General features: G+C 46.4%; 1 protein-coding gene across 2 annotated transcripts in view; it reads right to left on the reverse strand.

Moving 5' to 3' along the window:
* LOC139375471 (presenilin 1) overlaps positions 1-13,123 on the reverse strand; it is a 33,363-nt gene extending 20,240 nt beyond the window's left edge. For both annotated transcript variants that reach the window (XR_011627804.1, XM_071117286.1), the window contains exons 1-4: positions 12,959-13,123; positions 5,311-5,398; positions 2,241-2,524; positions 876-1,017 (exon numbers count right to left, since the gene is read on the reverse strand). Coding sequence is in view for 1 of the 2 variants with exons in the window: in XM_071117286.1 (XP_070973387.1) it covers positions 876-1,017; positions 2,241-2,524; positions 5,311-5,346 (462 nt within the window). In the remaining variant the exon portion in view is untranslated. The remainder of the gene's footprint in view (positions 1-875; positions 1,018-2,240; positions 2,525-5,310; positions 5,399-12,958) is intronic.
* Between the last annotated feature and the right edge of the window lie 4,850 nt (positions 13,124-17,973).

The following is a 17,973-nucleotide window of genomic DNA, read 5'->3' on the forward strand; positions in this document are numbered from 1 at the left end:
TCTCTTACCCTGCAGCATCTCTCACCCTGTAGCAGCATCTCTCTTACCCTGTAGCATCTCTTACCCTGTAGCAGCATCTCTCACCCTGTAACAGCATCTCTCTTACCCTGTAGCATCTCTTACCCTGTAGCAGCATCTCTTACCCTGCAGCATCTCTCACCCTGTAGCAGCATCTCTTACCCTGTAGCAGAATCTCTCACCCTGTAGCAGCATATCTCACCCTGTAGCAGCATCTCTCTTACCCTGTAGCATCTCTTACCCTGTAGCAGCATCTCTCACCCTGTAGCAGCATCTCTCTTACCCTGTAGCATCTCTTACCCTGTAGCAGCATCTCTCACCTTGTAGCAGCATCTCTTACCCTGTACCATCTCTTACCCTGTAGCATCTCTTACCCTGTAGCATCTCTTACCCTGCAGCATCTCTCACCCTGTAGCATCTCTTACCCTGTAGCATCTCTTACCCTGTAGCATCTCTTACCCTGTAGCATCTCTTACCCTGTAGCATCTCTTACCCTGTACCATATCTTACCCTGTAGCATCTCTTACCCTGTAGCATCTCTTACCCTGTAGCATCTCTTACCCTGTAGCATCTCTTACCCTGTACCATCTCTTACCCTGTACCATCTCTTACCCTGTACCATCTCTTACCCTGTAGCATCTCTTACCCTGTAGCAGCATCTCTTACCCTGTACCATCTCTTACCCTGTAGCAGCGGTACTTGTATAGCATCTCTTACCCTGTACCATCTCTTACCCTGTAGCATCTCTTACCCTGTAGCATCTCTTACCCTGTAGCATCTCTTACCCTGTACCATCTCTTACCCTGTAGCATCTCTCACCCTGTAGCATCTCTTACCCTGTAGCATCTTACCCTTACCCTGTAGCAGCGGTACTTGTATAGCAGCACCAGCACCATGGTCATAACTATGATGACACTGATCATGATGGTGGCGTTGAGGACTGAGTTGAGGGCTCGCTGCCCTATTGTGTCTGTGTCCTCGGGGAATGGGGTGTATATCCTGGAAAACACATCACATGTCAGACAGGTATCAACATCCTGGACAACTCATAACAGAAGATTAGACTCATCACATTGGACTCATCACATTGGACTCATCACATTAGATCATTTAAGAATATGTTACTGTCAGACAACCATCAGAAATACTCAAACACCATCCTTTGTGAATCCTCACTTTGCTGCTCCTGTTATTATAATAATATTGTCTGTTTTTCTCCAGCTGCTTGATTATCTTGTCTGTTTTTCTCCAGCTGCTTGATTATCTTGTCTGTTTTTCTCCAGCTGCTTGATTATCTTGTCTGTTTTTCTCCAGCTGCTTGATTATCTTGTCTGTTTCTCCAGCTGCTTGATTATCCTGTCTGTGTTTCCAGCTGATTTATGAAGAACAGCCCATAGGTAAACAAACTGAACAATGTATCTTCTTCGTATGCAGGCCAGCCACATTTCTTGTACTTCTTTTAGTAAATACTGTAGATGTATGCTGATATTTCGTCATCAAGGTGTTGTGTGTTGCATTATCGCCATCTAGTGGCTCTGCTAGTCAACTGCATCAACAACCCTAACCAGGGTGACAACCTGAAGCCTCGTCTCAGGGTTCCAACAACCCTGACCCCGGGGACAACATGAAGCCTTGTCTCAGGGTTCCAACAACCCTAACCCCGGGGACAACCGGGAGTCTCGTCTCAGGGTTCCAACAACCCTAACCGCGGGGACAACCGGGAGTCTCGTCTCAGGGTTCCAACAACCCTAACCGCGGGGACAACCTGGAGCCTTGACTCAGGGTTCCAACAACCCTAACCCCGGGGACAACCTGGAGCCTCGTCTCAGGGTTCCAACAACCCTAACCCCCGGGGACAACCTGGAGTCTCGTCTCAGGGTTCCAATAACCCTAACCCCGGGGACAACCGGGAGTCTCGTCTCAGGGTTCCAATAACCCTAACCCCGGGGACAACCTGAAGCCTCGTCTCAGGGTTCCAACAACCCTAACCCCGGGGACAACCTGGAGTCTCGTCTCAGGGTTCCAACAACCCTAACCAGGGGGACAACCTGAAGCCTTGTCTCAGGATTCCAACAACCCTAACCAGGGGGACAACCTGGAGTCTCGTCTCAGGGTTCCAACAACCCTAACCCCCGGGGACAACCGGAAGCCTCGTCTCAGGGTTCCAACAACCCTAACCCCGGGGACAACATGAGGGTCGCCAGAACGTCGTCGGTACTTACAGCCTCTGTCCATCGTTCTGGGTGTAGAAGCTGACGGACTTGATGGTTGCCACGACGACCACCATGCAGAGCGTGACAGGGACAAACAGCATGATGACGTGTTTGGCCCCGTACTTCAGCGTCAGCTCCTCATCTTCGTCTTCCTCACTCTCTACCACCTGGGGGGTGCGTTGTGGGGGAGCCTGTCCGTTCTGTTCCGTCCCACCCCCTCCACCCCTGGACCGCACCCCCGTCACCCCAGGCTCAGGGTGCTGGTTCTGGGTTGGTACTGGAGCCTCAGTCACCTGGAGGAGGAACAGAAGGGGACATAAATACACACCTCTAGGGTCAGTCTGCAGAACATGGAAACATTTACATTCTAGTCATTTAGCAGACTCTCTGATCCAGAGCCACTACAGTAGTGAGTCATTTAACAGACTCTCTGATCCAGAGCCACTACAGTAGTGAGTCATTTAACAGACTCTCTGATCCAGAGCCACTACAGCAGTGAGTCATTTAACAGACTCTCTGATCCAGAGCCACTACAGTAGTGAGTCATTTAGCAGACTCTCTGATCCAGAGACACTATAGTAGTGAGTCATTTAACTGTGGGGAAAGACAGGCCCATCTAGGGAGAGTGTGGACAGACAGGCCCATCTAGGGAGTGTGGACAGACAGGCCCATCTAGGGAGAGTGTTGCAGTGCCAAGGCTGTGGGGACAGACAGGCCCATCTAGGGAGAGTGTTGCAGTGCCAAGGCTGTGGGGACAGACAGGCCCATCTAGGGAGAGTGTTGCAGTGCCAAGGCTGTGGGGACAGACAGGCCAATCTAGGGAGAGTGTGGACAGACAGGCCCATCTAGGGAGTGTGGACAGACAGGCCCATCTAGGGAGAGTGGACAGACAGGCCCATCTAGGGAGAGTGTGGACAGACAGGCCCATCTAGGGAGTGTGGACAGACAGGCCCATCTAGGGAGAGTGTTGCAGTGCCAAGGCTGTGGGGACAGACAGGCCCATCTAGGGAGAGTGTTGCAGTGCCAAGGCTGTGGGGACAGACAGGCCCATCTAGGGAGAGTGTTGAGGTGCCAAGGCTGTGGGGACAGACAGGCCCATCTAGGGAGAGTGTTGAGGTGCCAAGGCTTTGGGGACAGACAGGCCCATCTAGGGAGAGTGTTGCAGTGCCAAGGCTGTGGGGACAGACAGGCCCATCTAGGGAGAGTGTGGACAGACAGGCCCATCTAGGGAGTGTGGACAGACAGGCCCATCTAGGGAGAGTGTTGCAGTGCCAAGGCTGTGGGGACAGACAGGCCCATCTAGGGAGAGTGTTGCAGTGCCAAGGCTGTGGGGACAGACAGGCCCATCTAGGGAGAGTGTTGCAGTGCCAAGGCTGTGGGGACAGACAGGCCCATCTAGGGAGAGTGTTGTAGTGCTAAGGCTGTGGGGACAGACAGGCCCATCTAGGGAGAGTGTTGAGGTGCCAAGGCTGTCGGGACAGACAGGCCCATCTAGGGAGAGTGTTGCGGTGCCAAGACTGTGGGGACAGACAGGCCCATCTAGGGAGAGTGTTGCAGTGCCAAGGCTGTGGGGACAGACAGGCCCATCTAGGGAGAGTGTTGCAGTGCCAAGGCTGTGGGGACAGACAGGCCCATCTAGGGAGAGTGTTGAGGTGCCAAGGCTTTGGGGACAGACAGGCCCATCTAGGGAGAGTGTTGCAGTGCCAAGGCTGTGGGGACAGACAGGCCCATCTAGTGAGAGTGTTGAGGTGCCAAGGCTGTGGGGACAGACAGGCCCATCTAGGGAGAGTGTTGAGGTGCCAAGGCTGTGGGGACAGACAGGCCCATCTAGGGAGAGTGTTGAGGTGCCAAGGCTGTGGGGACAGACAGGCCCATCTAGGGAGAGTGTTGAGGTGCCAAGGCTGTGGGGACAGACAGGCCCATCTAGGGAGAGTGTTGCAGTGCCAAGGCTGTGGGGACAGACAGGCCCAACTAGGGAGAGTGTTGAGGTGCCAAGGCTGTGGGGGCAGACAGGCCCATCTAGGGAGAGTGTTGCAGTGCCAAGGCTGTCGGGACAGTTTAGACATGAGCCTTAACTTACTCCTGATCTTCTGAATAAAAACAGGATATGCGATTTCTAAAAGGGGGGGGGGGTTCCTGCTTGAATAACTTCAATAAATCACCAGGAAGAATTGGCGCCATCGAACCGGTCACAGCCGCTATCCTTCACTGGATGTGTTTATTAAGAACTGAGGCTGAGAAGGCATGTCAAATAAAATACTATTTTATTGGTCACATCATCATGTTTAGCAGATGTTATTGGTCACATACCCATGTTTAGCAGATGTTATTGGTCACATCCCCATGTTTGGCAGATGTTATTGGTCACATCCCCATGTTTGGCAGATGTTATTGGTCACATCCCCATGTTTGGCAGATGTTATTGGTCACATACACATGTTTGGCAGATGTTATTGGTCACATTCCCATGTTTAGCAGATGTTATTGGTCACATCCCCATGTTTGGCAGATGTTATTGGTCACATCCCCATGTTTGGCAGATGTTATTGGTCACATACACATGTTTGGCAGATGTTATTGGTCACATTCCCATGTTTAGCAGATGTTATTGGTCACATCCCCATGTTTGGCAGATGTTATTGGTCACATCCCTATGTTTGGCAGATGTTATTGGTCACATCCCCACGTTTAGCAGATGTTATTGCGGGTGTAGCGAAACGCTTGGTGTTTCTAGCTCCAAAAGTGCAGTGATATAAACCGTCTTTCATCTGTGTTATTTACATGTTGGAAGTTGAGCGGCTTCGTGTGGGGTTAAGGGTCAGCAGAGAAACAGCCTAGAAGGACTTTGCCTCCTGTAATGGCCAGCCAACGCCCTTCAAATCTTCAGGAGCAAAACGAATGACGGCACGAAAGAGCATGTGAAATATATTCCATGACATGTGACTAATGATTTACTTTGTTATTGCAAATGTCACCGCCATGAATGTGCCTTTACTATAGGTCACAGTCTGCAAGTGACTAAACACAGACCAGACTTATTTCCTTCTCATACTTCTGCTGTGATTTAGAAGTAACTCACCATGTTGTTCTCGATATCCTCCACATTGTTGGCCATGGTTGACAGAACAGACTCGCCCTCACATACAAGCCCAGTCGTTCAGTTTGGCCTGGTATAAAGAACAGAATCCTGGTTAATACACGCCATATAATAACAGAACCATATAATAACAGAACCACAGCATATAATAAACAGAACCATATAATAACAGAACCATATAATAACAGAACCATATAATAACAGAACCATATAATAACAGAACCATATAATAAACAGAACCACAGCATATAATAAACAGAACCATATAATAACAGAACCATATAATAACAGAACCATATAATAACAGAACCATATAATAACAGAACCATATAATAACAGAACCATATAATAAACAGAACCATATAATAACAGAACCATATAATAACAGAACCACAGCATATAATAAACAGAACCATATAATTTCAGAACCATATAATAACAGAACCACAGCATATAATAAACAGAACCATATAATAACAGAACCATATAATAACAGAACCATATAATAACAGAACCATATAATAACAGAACCACAGCATATAATAAACAGAACCATATAATAACAGAACCATATAATAACAGAACCATATAATAACAGAACCATATAATAACAGAACCATATAATAACAGAACCATATAATAACAGAACCACAGCATATAATAAACAGAACCATATAATAACAGAACCATATAATAACAGAATCATATAATAACAGAACCATATAATAACAGAACCATATAATAACAGAACCATATAATAAACAGAACCATATAATAACAGAACCATATAATAACAGAGAGGATGTACGGCACCGACCCGGAGAGGAACCAATAACAGAATCATATAATGGTGTTTTTGGGGCGGCAGGTAGCTTATTGGTTAGAGCGTTGGGCCAGAAACCGAAAGGTTGCTGTATCGAATCCCCGAGCTGGCGGTGGGACACTGTCGATAAAGGGCTTGTAAATAAAAGGCTTAATTGCCAAAATCCTGAAGTATCCCTTTAAGGTTTAGGGTAGGGTTCTCCCAAACATACCGGATAGCACGGCACCGACCCGCACGGCACCGACCCGGAGAGGAAGCACGGCACCGACCCGGAGAGGAAGCACGGCACCAACCCGGAGAGGAAGCACGGCACCGACCAGGAGAGGAAGCACGGCACCGACCGGAGAGGAAACACGGCACCGACCCGGAGAGGAAACACGGCACCGACCCGGAGAGGATGCACGGCACCGACCCGGAGAGGATGCACGGCACCGACCCAGAGGAAACAAGGCACCGACCAGAGAGGAAGCACGGCACCGACCAGAGAGGAAGCACGGCACCGACCCAGAGAGGAAGCACGGCACCGACCCAGAGAGGAAGCACGGCACCGACCAGAGAGGAAGCACGGCACCGACCCAGAGAGGAAGCACGGCACCGACCCAGAGAGGAAGCGCGGCACCGACCGGAGAGGAAGCACGGCACCGACCCAGAGAGGAAGCACGGCACCGAACGGAGAGGAAGCACGGCACTGACCCAGAGAGGATGCACGGCACTGACCGGAGAGGAAGCGCGGCACCGACCCAGAGAGGATGCACGGCACCGACCCAGAGAGGAAGCACGGCACCGACCGGAGAGGAAGCACGGCACCGACCCAGAGAGGAAGCACGGCACCGACCGGAGAGGAAGCACGGCACCGACCCAGAGAGGATGCACGGCACCGACCCAGAGAGGATGCATGGCACTGACCAGAGAGGAAGCACGGCACCGACCCATAGAGGATGCACGGCACCGACCCGGAGAGGAAACACGGCACCGACCCGGAGAGGATGCACGGCACCGACCGGAGAGGATGTACAGCACCGACCGGAGAGGAAACTCGGCACCGACCCGGAGAGGATGTACAGCACCGACCGGAGAGGATGTACGGCACCGACCGGAGAGGAAACATGGCACCGACCCGGAGAGGAAGCACCGACCGGAGAGGATGTACGGTAGGACGTCAAAATAAAAAAAGGCACTCCTTCGATATGAAAAGTTGTTTTTGACTAAAATTAAAACGTGTCAGTTTGTCAATTTCACGAGGTTGTAGTAATAACATGTTCAACTATTTAAGACATTGGCTCCAATCGGGGTTGAAAAGTAACAACTAACATGCTGACTAGATCAGGCACGAGCATGATGATTTTGTCCATCCACACTAGGCGCGATCAGAACACGCAGGTTGAAATATCAAAACGAACTCTGAACCAACTAATTTGGGGACATATCGAAACGCATGAAACATTTATTGCAATTTAGCTCGTTAGCTTGCTGTTGCTAGCTAATTTGTCCTGGGATAAACATTGGGTTGTTATTTTACCTGAAATAACGAAGGTCCTCTACTCCGTAAATTAATCCAAAGAGAAATGGGCAAACTGAGTTTGTTTCTAGTCATCTCTCCTCCTTCAGGCTTCTTCTTCTGTGGTCTTTATATGGCGGTTGGCAACCAACTTTAAGGTGCTTTACCACCACCAACTGGACTGGAGTATGGACCTCAGTTCATCTTTCAATCACCCACGTGGTAATATGCTCCTAAAAACCAGTGAGGAGATGGGAGAGGCGGGACTTGCAGGGCATCAAGCGTCACAAACAGAACGAAATGGCTATGTTGAGCATCAAAGTGATTATTTGAAACAGGTCCTATATGCTAGATTTAGAAATCCAAACATATATGGGCTTCATGATGTGACTATGGGCTATTTGTGATTTGAGAAAGTTGAAAAACAGCTTGTTCCTTGCCTCAGGCAGCACACGCTGTTCTCTCATCAAGTGATAATATTTTCACCCCATCAGACTATACCGAATGTAATCTTGTCTTTACTAATATATCAAGTTAGTTTAAATTTAGAAATGGTCCATTATAAAAATGGGCAGGAACTTGGGCAGTGGGGGGAGGGAATAAATGTCATCTGTATGCATTGGAATTTAGTTTTTCACTCCTGTGGGTAAAGCTCCTCTGGTTAGTTCACTCCTGTGGGTAAAGCTCCTCCGGTTAGTTCACTTCTGTGGGTAAGCTCCTCTGGTTAGTTCACTCCTGTGGGTAAGCTCCTGCGGTTAGTTCACTTCTGTGGGTAAGCTCCTCTGGTTAGTTCACTCCTGTGGGTAAGCTCCTGCGGTTAGTTCACTTCTGTGGGTAAGCTCCTCTGGTTAGTTCACTCCTGTGGGTAAGCTCCTGCGGTTAGTTCACTCCTGTGAGTAAAGCTCCTCTGGTTAGTTCACTCCTGTGGGTAAAGCTCCTCTGGTTAGTTCACTCCTGTGGGTAAGCTCCTCCGGTTAGTTCACTTCTGTGGGTAAGCTCCTCCGGTTAGTTCACTCCTGTGGGTAAGCTCCTGTGGGTAAGCTCCTGCGGTTAGTTCACCCCTGTGGGTAAGCTCCTCTGGTTAGTTCACTCCTGTAGGTAAGCTCCTGTGGGTAAGCTCCTCCGGTTAGTTCACTCCTGTGGGTAAAGCTCCTCCGGTTAGTTCACTTCTGTGGGTAAGCTCCTCCGGTTAGTTCACTCCTCTGGTTAGTTCACTCCTGTGGGTAAGCTCCTGCGGTTAGTTCACTCCTGCTGGTAAGCTCCTCCGGTTAGTTCACTCCTGTGGGTAAAGCTCCTCCGGTTAGTTCACTTCTGTGGGTAAAGCTCCTCTGGTTAGTTCACTTCTGTGGGTAAAGCTCCTCTGGTTAGTTCACTTCTGTGGGTAAAGCTCCTCTGGTTAGTTCACTTCTGTGGGTAAGCTCCTCCGGTTAGTTCACTTCTGTGGGTAAGCTCCTCCGGTTAGTTCACTCCTGTGGGTAAGCTCCTGCGGTTAGTTCACTCCTGTGGGTAAGCTCCTCTGGTTAGTTCACTCCTGTGGGTAAAGCTCCTCTGGTTAGTTCACTCCTGTGGGTAAAGCTCCTCTGGTTAGTTCACTCCTGTGGGTAAAGCTCCTCTGGTTAGTTAACTCCTGTGGGTAAGCTCCTGTGGGTAAGCTCCTGCGGTTAGTTCACCCCTGTGGGTAAGCTCCTCTGGTTAGTTCACTCCTGTAGGTAAGCTCCTGTGGGTAAGCTCCTCCGGTTAGTTCACTCCTGTGGGTAAAGCTCCTCCGGTTAGTTCACTTCTGTGGGTAAGCTCCTCCGGTTAGTTCACTTCTGTGGGTAAAGCTCCTCTGGTTAGTTCACTCCTCTGGTTAGTTCACTCCTGTGGGTAAGCTCCTCCGGTTAGTTCACTTCTGTGGGTAAAGCTCCTCTGGTTAGTTCACTCCTCTGGTTAGTTCACTTCTGTGGGTAAGCTCCTCCGGTTAGTTCACTTCTGTGGGTAAAGCTCCTCTGGTTAGTTCACTCCTCTGGTTAGTTCACTCCTGTGGGTAAAGCTCCTCCGATTAGTTCACTCCTGTGGGTAAGCTCCTCCGGTTAGTTCACTCCTGTGGGTAAGCTCCTCTGGTTAGTTCACTCCTGTGGGTAAAGCTCCTCCGGTTAGTTCACTTCTGTGGGTAAACTCCTCCGGTTAGTTCACTCCTGTGAGTAAGCTCCTCCGGTTAGTTCACTCCTGTGGGTAAGCTCCTCCGGTTAGTTCACTCCACACCTCAACCACTGTTTGAGAAGCAAGCGGCCTCTTGCTGCAGCGTAACAGCTGATATTCTGCACAAACTCTGTATGCCATGGGCTCTGAGCCAACCCTGTTTCCTGCGACTAACCATTTGGCTTAATTTGGGAAGTCAAGTTAAATCTGTTCAGGAACATCAATAGTAACATGTATTTCATTTCAACTGTTGACAACCCGCGTGCTGGAGAAAGGAATGAAGAAGAGAGGTGACGAGGTGGAACCGCATGGTGGTGAGACATTCTGTAGCTAGAGGTAATGTTAAGCCTATTAGGGAATGTTTCAAATGTTCTAAATATTACGAGGCTATTCACAATCCAATACCAAATCACTAATAATTGTAGGCCAACTGAATGTGTTTAATTTTGGAGTAGAGACTAGAGCATCTGTACCATCTGACATCTTCATTTTCAATTGCCATGCATGATACGCGGGAAGGCTATACAGTACATCGTTCTCCTCATTACAAAACCAAGTAATGACTTACAGGTCTTCATGCTCTTTTGAGAATCTGGAAATGGTGTCAGACGGCAGTAGTGAGCGCTCTGAGGTAGAGCCATTCCAGGATAAACTGGGTCAATTTGTGGCGACAGGTGTAATTTGAGGTAGAGCCATTCCAGGATAAACTGGGTCTATTTGTGGCAACAGATGTAATGGAGACTTCCAACGCCCTGAGAGAAGATTTTGGACCGGTTGGAGTAAGATTTTTTGGAAAGACTGGATTCCTGCTTTTTGGCCGACCCATTGACCCATACATCGTGTCAGGCTGGGTAAAGGACAAACTGGGAATAGTTTCGCATCTGTGAAAGTTTAGAGAAGTGGAATCGTTTATGTTTTTTGTTGTATCGGGCGCTTCGAGTCGCGCTGCTTGGGGCTCAGCCTACAGTGCTAAAAGGGGTCAGTGGAGCAGCGCTGAGTGTAAAGGTGGATCAAATCAAAACGAATATTCCTCGTTTTTGTGACGCCCACTGTGAGACGTAGACCCGGTGGCGAGTCTGAGAATACCCTGTCTGTCTTGTTGAGCTTTAGCACGGAGTTTCTTCCTGATAAGGTCCCGGTTAGGTTATATTTGCCATTCTGTGAGGGCCTATGTTCCGAACCCGCTTCAGTGCTTTAGGTGCCAAGGACTCTTACATGTTGCAGCTGTGTGTAGAAATGAGATTCCCACGATGTGAGAAACATGCAGGCGGGTATAATCAGAAGGGGTGTACAGTTGGGATAGAGAAAGCACTGTGTCAACTGTGGGGGTCCCCCATGCAGCTGGGGCAGAAAATGTCCTATGCTGAGGCAGTGAAGAGAGTAGAGGACAGCCCATGGGTGAGTGAGTTGACTGGGAGGCCCCTCCATTGAGTAGGCCTGATGAGACAGCCAGAGAGGATGAGTTTTAGAAAGGTGGAAATCACACAAGATATGTGGTAGTTGCAGCAGCAGAGAAATATTGGGTCTGGGAGATTTCTGTCCAGAAGACCTACAGTAGGTTTTGAGAGAAGGGGGTTCCATCCTCCCAGGCCCATGGCCTGGTGTAGGATCGTTTAGGTCCGAGTAGTGGGATTGGGCAGTGGTGGATTGAGGCATAGGCGACATGGGCAGCCACTCAGCGTGGCATCTTGTCAGGGGGGCGAAACAGAACAACCGCACCACAACAACAACAAAAATACAATCGGAATGGTGATATTTTGCACAATCGGTTTTCTATCGTTCATTTGCCTTGTCACATCAATTAATTTTTTTATTTTAATTTTACCTTTATTTAACTAGGCAAGTCAGTTTAAGAACAAATTCTTATTTTCAATGACGGCCTAGGAACAGTGGGTTAACTGCCTTGTTCAGGGGCAGAACGACAGATTTTTACCTTGTCAGCTCGGGGGTTTGAACTTGCAACTTTCCGGTTACTAGCCCAACGCTCTAACCACTAGGCTACCCTGCCGCCCCAATGATATCATGTCACCGTTTGGGACTGTGGGTCAATTAACCTTGTCGGAGTGGGCGCCCTGATTCTAGTTTGTGCGCTAGGGAGGCTACTGCCTGGGAAGGTCTCTCACTCAGAAGTACGAGATGGGGAGGGGGGCGGGGGTAGGTTGACCTCAGGTCTCCCCACTGGAAGCCCAGGGTAGGGGGAGCGGGGGAATCTATCAAATAGCGCACCTCTAACTTTGTACAGTACTAATGCAGTTAGTCAAATCAGTCACACTATGAAATGCTACCAAATAAACCACACTTCAGTCCTAATACTGTGAATATATAGTTTCACAGACATATTGTTGAATTTTTTTTCCTGGTTTGTGTGAAATGGTTAATAATAATAATATAAAACCAGTCTGCACAGCACCAAGGTGAATTGGTTTAGTCTTGCCTCTAGGTTGACAGTGTTGGGGGATGGGTAATGTACTGACGCTCGAGTGCCAAATCAACACAAATTTGTTTCTATTTGTCTTTGCTACTTCTTTTTGATATTTACGAGTCTTATTTTTGTGTATATCTTTTTTTTTTTTTATATAGTGTTAAATGTTATGATTATTTATTTGTGTTGTTCCAAAATGTCTGAATAGAAATGACAGGTAGTGCAGAACCGAAGGCGGGGTTCGCCCAGGGAGCCACTGGGATGGGTTTTTTTTGGGGGGGGGGGGGGGTATAAGTGCAGGGTTAGATGGTACTGCCTTTATTTATTTGTTTGTTTTGTCACAAGGTGGAATGTACATTGCGATCGGAGACAATACGCCAAAAAAGCGTCTGGTCGAGAAATTCACCAGTCGTCCCTCCTCCTGTCTAGCTAGTAACTAGCATAATGCATGGTATAACAAACGAGCTATATTAGCCCCAAAGCTAGATATGGGGGACACACAAAATACTCCAATCCGCATTGAATTCAACAATTTCCTTTCCATAACAAAGGCGTGGTCAGTAGCTAACGTTACTGTTAGGTCAATAATTCACTTTTCCTCTTCCCGATTCGCAGCTATTTTAGCTTAGCTTGACTAACATCCGTTTCTGCTTTGTTTAGAGAAGGTCGAGTTTACTGACAAGCACATTTTGCTGCTGTTTCTTACCTACTATCACAAGGCGGTACTGTCTTGCTTGCTTCAATGATTTAATTTTAAAAGAAAAAGGTTGAATGTGTTGAAATTCTGCGGTTGAAACCCGGTAATTGTCTTCCTTGTTGTTCCTTTCTATGTTCAAGACACCATTAGGCTGCCGTACTTTCCCCTATGGTCAGTGCTATCTGGGATGTTTGGGAAGTTCATACCTAAAAACCCCGAACCTTAATAAAGGGTTACTTCGGGAATCGGGATTTTTAGCAATGAAGCTTTTTTTTGTCTACATCCCCAGAGTCAGACTCGTGGATACATTTGTTATGTTGTGTGTGGTTTTAAGGAAGTTCCTAACTAGAGGAAATAACTGATCCCAGCCATGAAAGCTGCCAGAGCGCGTGGGGACATTGCTTACATCCGCTATGACCCTCCCTCCCGGAAGCCTGGAAGGGATGAGAGAGCCAAGCCTGTGGGGTCGTTGCTTCAACCCTACAGCACACACATACACCAATTGATGAATGGCCTGCTGAATTAATATTTTGTTTCTCTTGCTTTGTTTGTTCTTTTCCATATTATGTCTACTATCTCTGATCAGCTACCCAGGAAAGGACCGAAAACAGACAAATATTAATATATGTAGCCTTAGAAATAAGGTTCATGAAATCAATAACTTGCTAACATCAGATAACATTCATATATTAGCCATTTCTGAGACTCACTTGGATAATTAATTTGATGATACAGCAGTAGAAATACAAGGATATAACATCTATAGAAGAGACGGGAATGTTTATAGGGGAGGTGTTGCTGTATATGTTCAGAGCCATATCCCTGTAATGTTTATAGGGGAGGTGTTGCTCTCTATATTCAGAGCCATATCCCTGTAATGTTTATAGGGGAGGTGTTACTGTATATATTCAGAGCCATATCCCTGTAATGTTTATAGGGGAGGTGTTGTATATATTCAGAGCCATATCCCTGTAATGTTTATAGGGGAGGTGTTGCTCTCTATATTCAGAGCCATATCCCTGTAATGTTTATAGGGGAGGTGTTACTGTATATATTCAGAGCCATATCCCTGTAATGTTTATAGGGGAGGTGTTGTATATATTCAGAGTCATATCCCTGTAATGTTTATAGGGGAGGTGTTGTATATATATTCAGAGCCATATCCCTGTAATGTTTATAGGGGAGGTGTTGCTCTCTATATTCAGAGTCATATCCCTGTAATGTTTATAGGGGAGGTGTTACTGTATATATTCAGAGCCATATCCCTGTAATGTTTATAGGGGAGGTGTTGCTCTCTATATTCAGAGTCATATCCCTGTAATGTTTATAGGGGAGGTGTTACTGTATATATTCAGAGCCATATCCCTGTAATGTTTATAGGGGAGGTGTTGTATATATTCAGAGCCATATCCCTGTAATGTTTATAGGGGAGGTGTTGTATATATTCAGAGTCATATCCCTGTAATGTTTATAGGGGAGGTGTTGTTGTATATAGTCAGAGTCATATCCCTGTAATGTTTATAGGGGAGGTGTTGTTGTATATAGTCAGAGTCATATCCCTGTAATGTTTATAGGGGAGGTGCTGTATATATTCAGAGCCATATCCCTGTAATGTTTATAGGGGAGGTGTTGTTGTATATATATTCAGAGTCATATCCCTGTAATGTTTATAGGGGAGGTGCTGTATATATTCAGAGCCATATCCCTGTAATGTTTATAGGGGAGGTGTTGTTGTATATATATTCAGAGTCATATCCCTGTAATGTTTATAGGGGAGGTGTTGTTGTATATATATTCAGAGCCATATCCCTGTAATGTTTATAGGGGAGGTGTTGTATATATTCAGAGTCATATCCCTGTAATGTTTATAGGGGAGGTGTTGCTGTATATATTCAGAGCCATATCCCTTGCCTGTTTTCTGGACTCCGTACCTGCCTGCCTGACCATTCTGCCTGCCTGTCACTCTGTACCTCCTGGTCTCTGATCTGGTTTTGACCTTTTGACCTTTTGACCTGTCCACGACCGTTCTCTTGCCTCCCCCTTTTGGATTGTTTAATAGATATCAAGACCCAAACCATCTGCCTCCCGTGTCTGGGTCCCCCTTATAGTATGTTCTGGAAACAGAGAGGTCTTACATTTTGGGGTGTAAAGTACTTAAGTAAAAATACTTTAAAGTTGTTTTTTTAGGGGTATCTATTATTTACTTTATTATTTATGTTTTTACCAACTTTTACATTTAGTTCACTACATTACCTAAAGAAAATGATGCACTTTTTACTCCATACATTTTTCTTGACACACAAAAGTACTCATTACATTTTGACAGGAAAATGGTCCAATTCACGCGCTTATCGAGAGACAATCCCTGGTCATCTCTACTGCCTCTGATCTGGAGGACTCACTAAACAGAGAACATCCCTGGTCATCCCTACTGCCTCTGATCTGGAGGACTGACTAAACAGAGAACATCCCTGGTCATCTCTACTGCCTCTGATCTGGAGGACTCACTAAACAGAGAACATCCCTGGTCATCCCTACTGCCTCTGATCTGGAGGACTCACTAAACAGAGAACATCCCTGGTCATCCCTACTGCCTCTGATCTGGAGGACTCACTAAACAGAGAACATCCCTGGTCATCTCTACTGCCTCTGATCTGGAAGACTCACTAAACAGAGAACATCCCTGGTCATCCCTACTGCCTCTGATCTGGAGGACTCACTAAACAGAGAACATCCCTGGTCATCCCTACTGCCTCTGATCTGGAGGACTCACTAAACAGAGAACATCCCTGGTCATCCCTACTGCCTCTGATCTGGAGGACTCACTACACAGAGAACATCCCTGGTCATCCAGGCTTTTTTGACACCACTCTCCAAAAAGCAAGTCCTGCAGGCTCTAGTATTGTCTAATCTTGATTATTGTCCAGTCATGTGGTCAAGTCCTGCAGGCTCTAGTTTTGTCTAATCTTGATTATTGTCCAGTCATGTGGTCAAGTCCTGCAGGCTCTAGTATTGTCTAATCTTGATTATTGTCCAGTCGTGTGGTCAAGTCCTGTAGGCTCTAGTTTTGTCTAATCTTGATTATTGTCCAGTCGTGTGGTCAAGTCCTGCAGGCTCTAGTATTGTCTAATCTTGATTATTGTCCAGCCATGTGGTCAAGTGCTGCAAGGAAAGACCTAGTTAAGTTGCAGCTGGCCCAGAACAGAGCTGCACGTCTTGCTCTTCATTGTAATCAGAGAGAATACATAAATACTATGCAAGCCAGTCTCTCTTGGCTAAGAGTTGTGGAGAGACTGCCTGAATAACTTATTATTTTTTTAATAAGAAACATGAATGTATTGGAAATCCCAAATTGTTTGCATCATCAACTTACACACAGCTCTGACACACACACACTTACCCCACCAGACATGCCACCAGGGGTCTTTTCACGGTCCCCAAATCCAGAACAAATTCAAGAAAGAGTACAGTATTATATGGAGCCCTTATTGCATTGAACTCCGTTCCATCTCATATTGCTCAAATAAACAGCAAACCTGGTTTAAAAAAAACAGAGAAAGCAACACTTCAAGGCACAAGGCCTCTCCTTGATATGTATTGATATGTAGGCTACATGTGCCTTTAAAAAAATGTATGTCGTATTGTCCTTGAGCTGTTCTTGTTTATTAATGTCCTGTATTATGTTTCATGTTTTGTGTTGGACCCCAGGAAGAGTAGCCGCTGCTTTTGAAACAGCTAACGGGGATTCCTAATAAAATACATAACACCAAGAGTTAGCGCAATTGCTAATTAGCGTTAGCGCAATGACTGGAAGTGTATGGTGTCAGCTAGCATAATAGTAGATAATATAGACTTGCATACATTGCGCTAACGCTAGTTAGCATTGGCTCGTGAAAGTACCTCTAACTTGCATAAATTGCGCTAACGCTAGTTAGCATTGGCTCGTGAAAGTACCTCTAACTTCCTTCATACTGGATGGTAGTCATGAGTTCATCTGACTCTGGGGATGTCGATAAACGGCTTCATTGCCAGAATCTCGAAGTATCCCTTTTAACCCCCTACCTTAACCTTAACCCTTACCTAACCAACACCGTAACCATTTCATATTTTCTTCAATGGGATAGGGACGTCTTCCACAACCCCCTAGGGGTGCCTTATTGCTATTATATACTGGTTACCAACGTAATTAGAACAGTAAAAAGGTGTGTTTTGTCATACCTGTGGTATATGGTCTGTTATAAACTGGGTGGTTCGAAACCTGAATGCTGATTGGCTGACAGCCGTGGTATATCAGACCGTATAACACGTGTAGGACAAAAACATGCATTTTTACTGCTCTAAGTAGGTTGGTAACCAGTTTATATTAGCAATAAGGCACCTCGGGGATATATGACCAATATACCACAGCTAAGGGCTGTATCCAGGCACTCCGCGTTGTGTCGAGCGTAAGAACAGACCTTAGCTGTGGTATATTGTCCATATATCACACCCCCTTCGGGCTTTAATTCTTAAATATACCACGGCTTTCAGCCAATCAGTATTCAAGGCTCGAATTAGGTTTATAATTGTAAATAAATCCCCTTTGCACATGTGCATAACTATAGATAAACCCGACAGGAGAGTTTGAGTGATGAAAGTTGGGCAGTGGATCTCAATCTCTGAGCAAGAAACACTTGGATGAACACTTGGCAATTGTGCTGTTATTATGTGCCAGATGTTCAGACTACAAACCGTTATAAATGTCCCTTTTCAGAGATTGACTTGTAATTTTAATAGGCTTAGAATACAGACATAAATCTGGGTTTATGATTGTCATTCAATTTTGCCATCGTTTGCTTAGATAAAAGGTAGGTAGACTACAGCCCCTGATAGGCCTACATCTAATTTCAGATAGTATACAGTAGACTTGACAGGATGTAAACTGAACGATTTAGCAGCTTTCTTAGCTAAAATTAACAGACTAATTTATTCAACATGAATAGCGAGGCGATTTCGAGATAAGAAGTGCTTGTGTTTCCCAATGG

Source organism: Oncorhynchus clarkii, chromosome 19 (assembly GCF_045791955.1).
Source record: "Oncorhynchus clarkii lewisi isolate Uvic-CL-2024 chromosome 19, UVic_Ocla_1.0, whole genome shotgun sequence".
Lineage (NCBI taxonomy): Eukaryota > Metazoa > Chordata > Actinopteri > Salmoniformes > Salmonidae > Oncorhynchus > Oncorhynchus clarkii.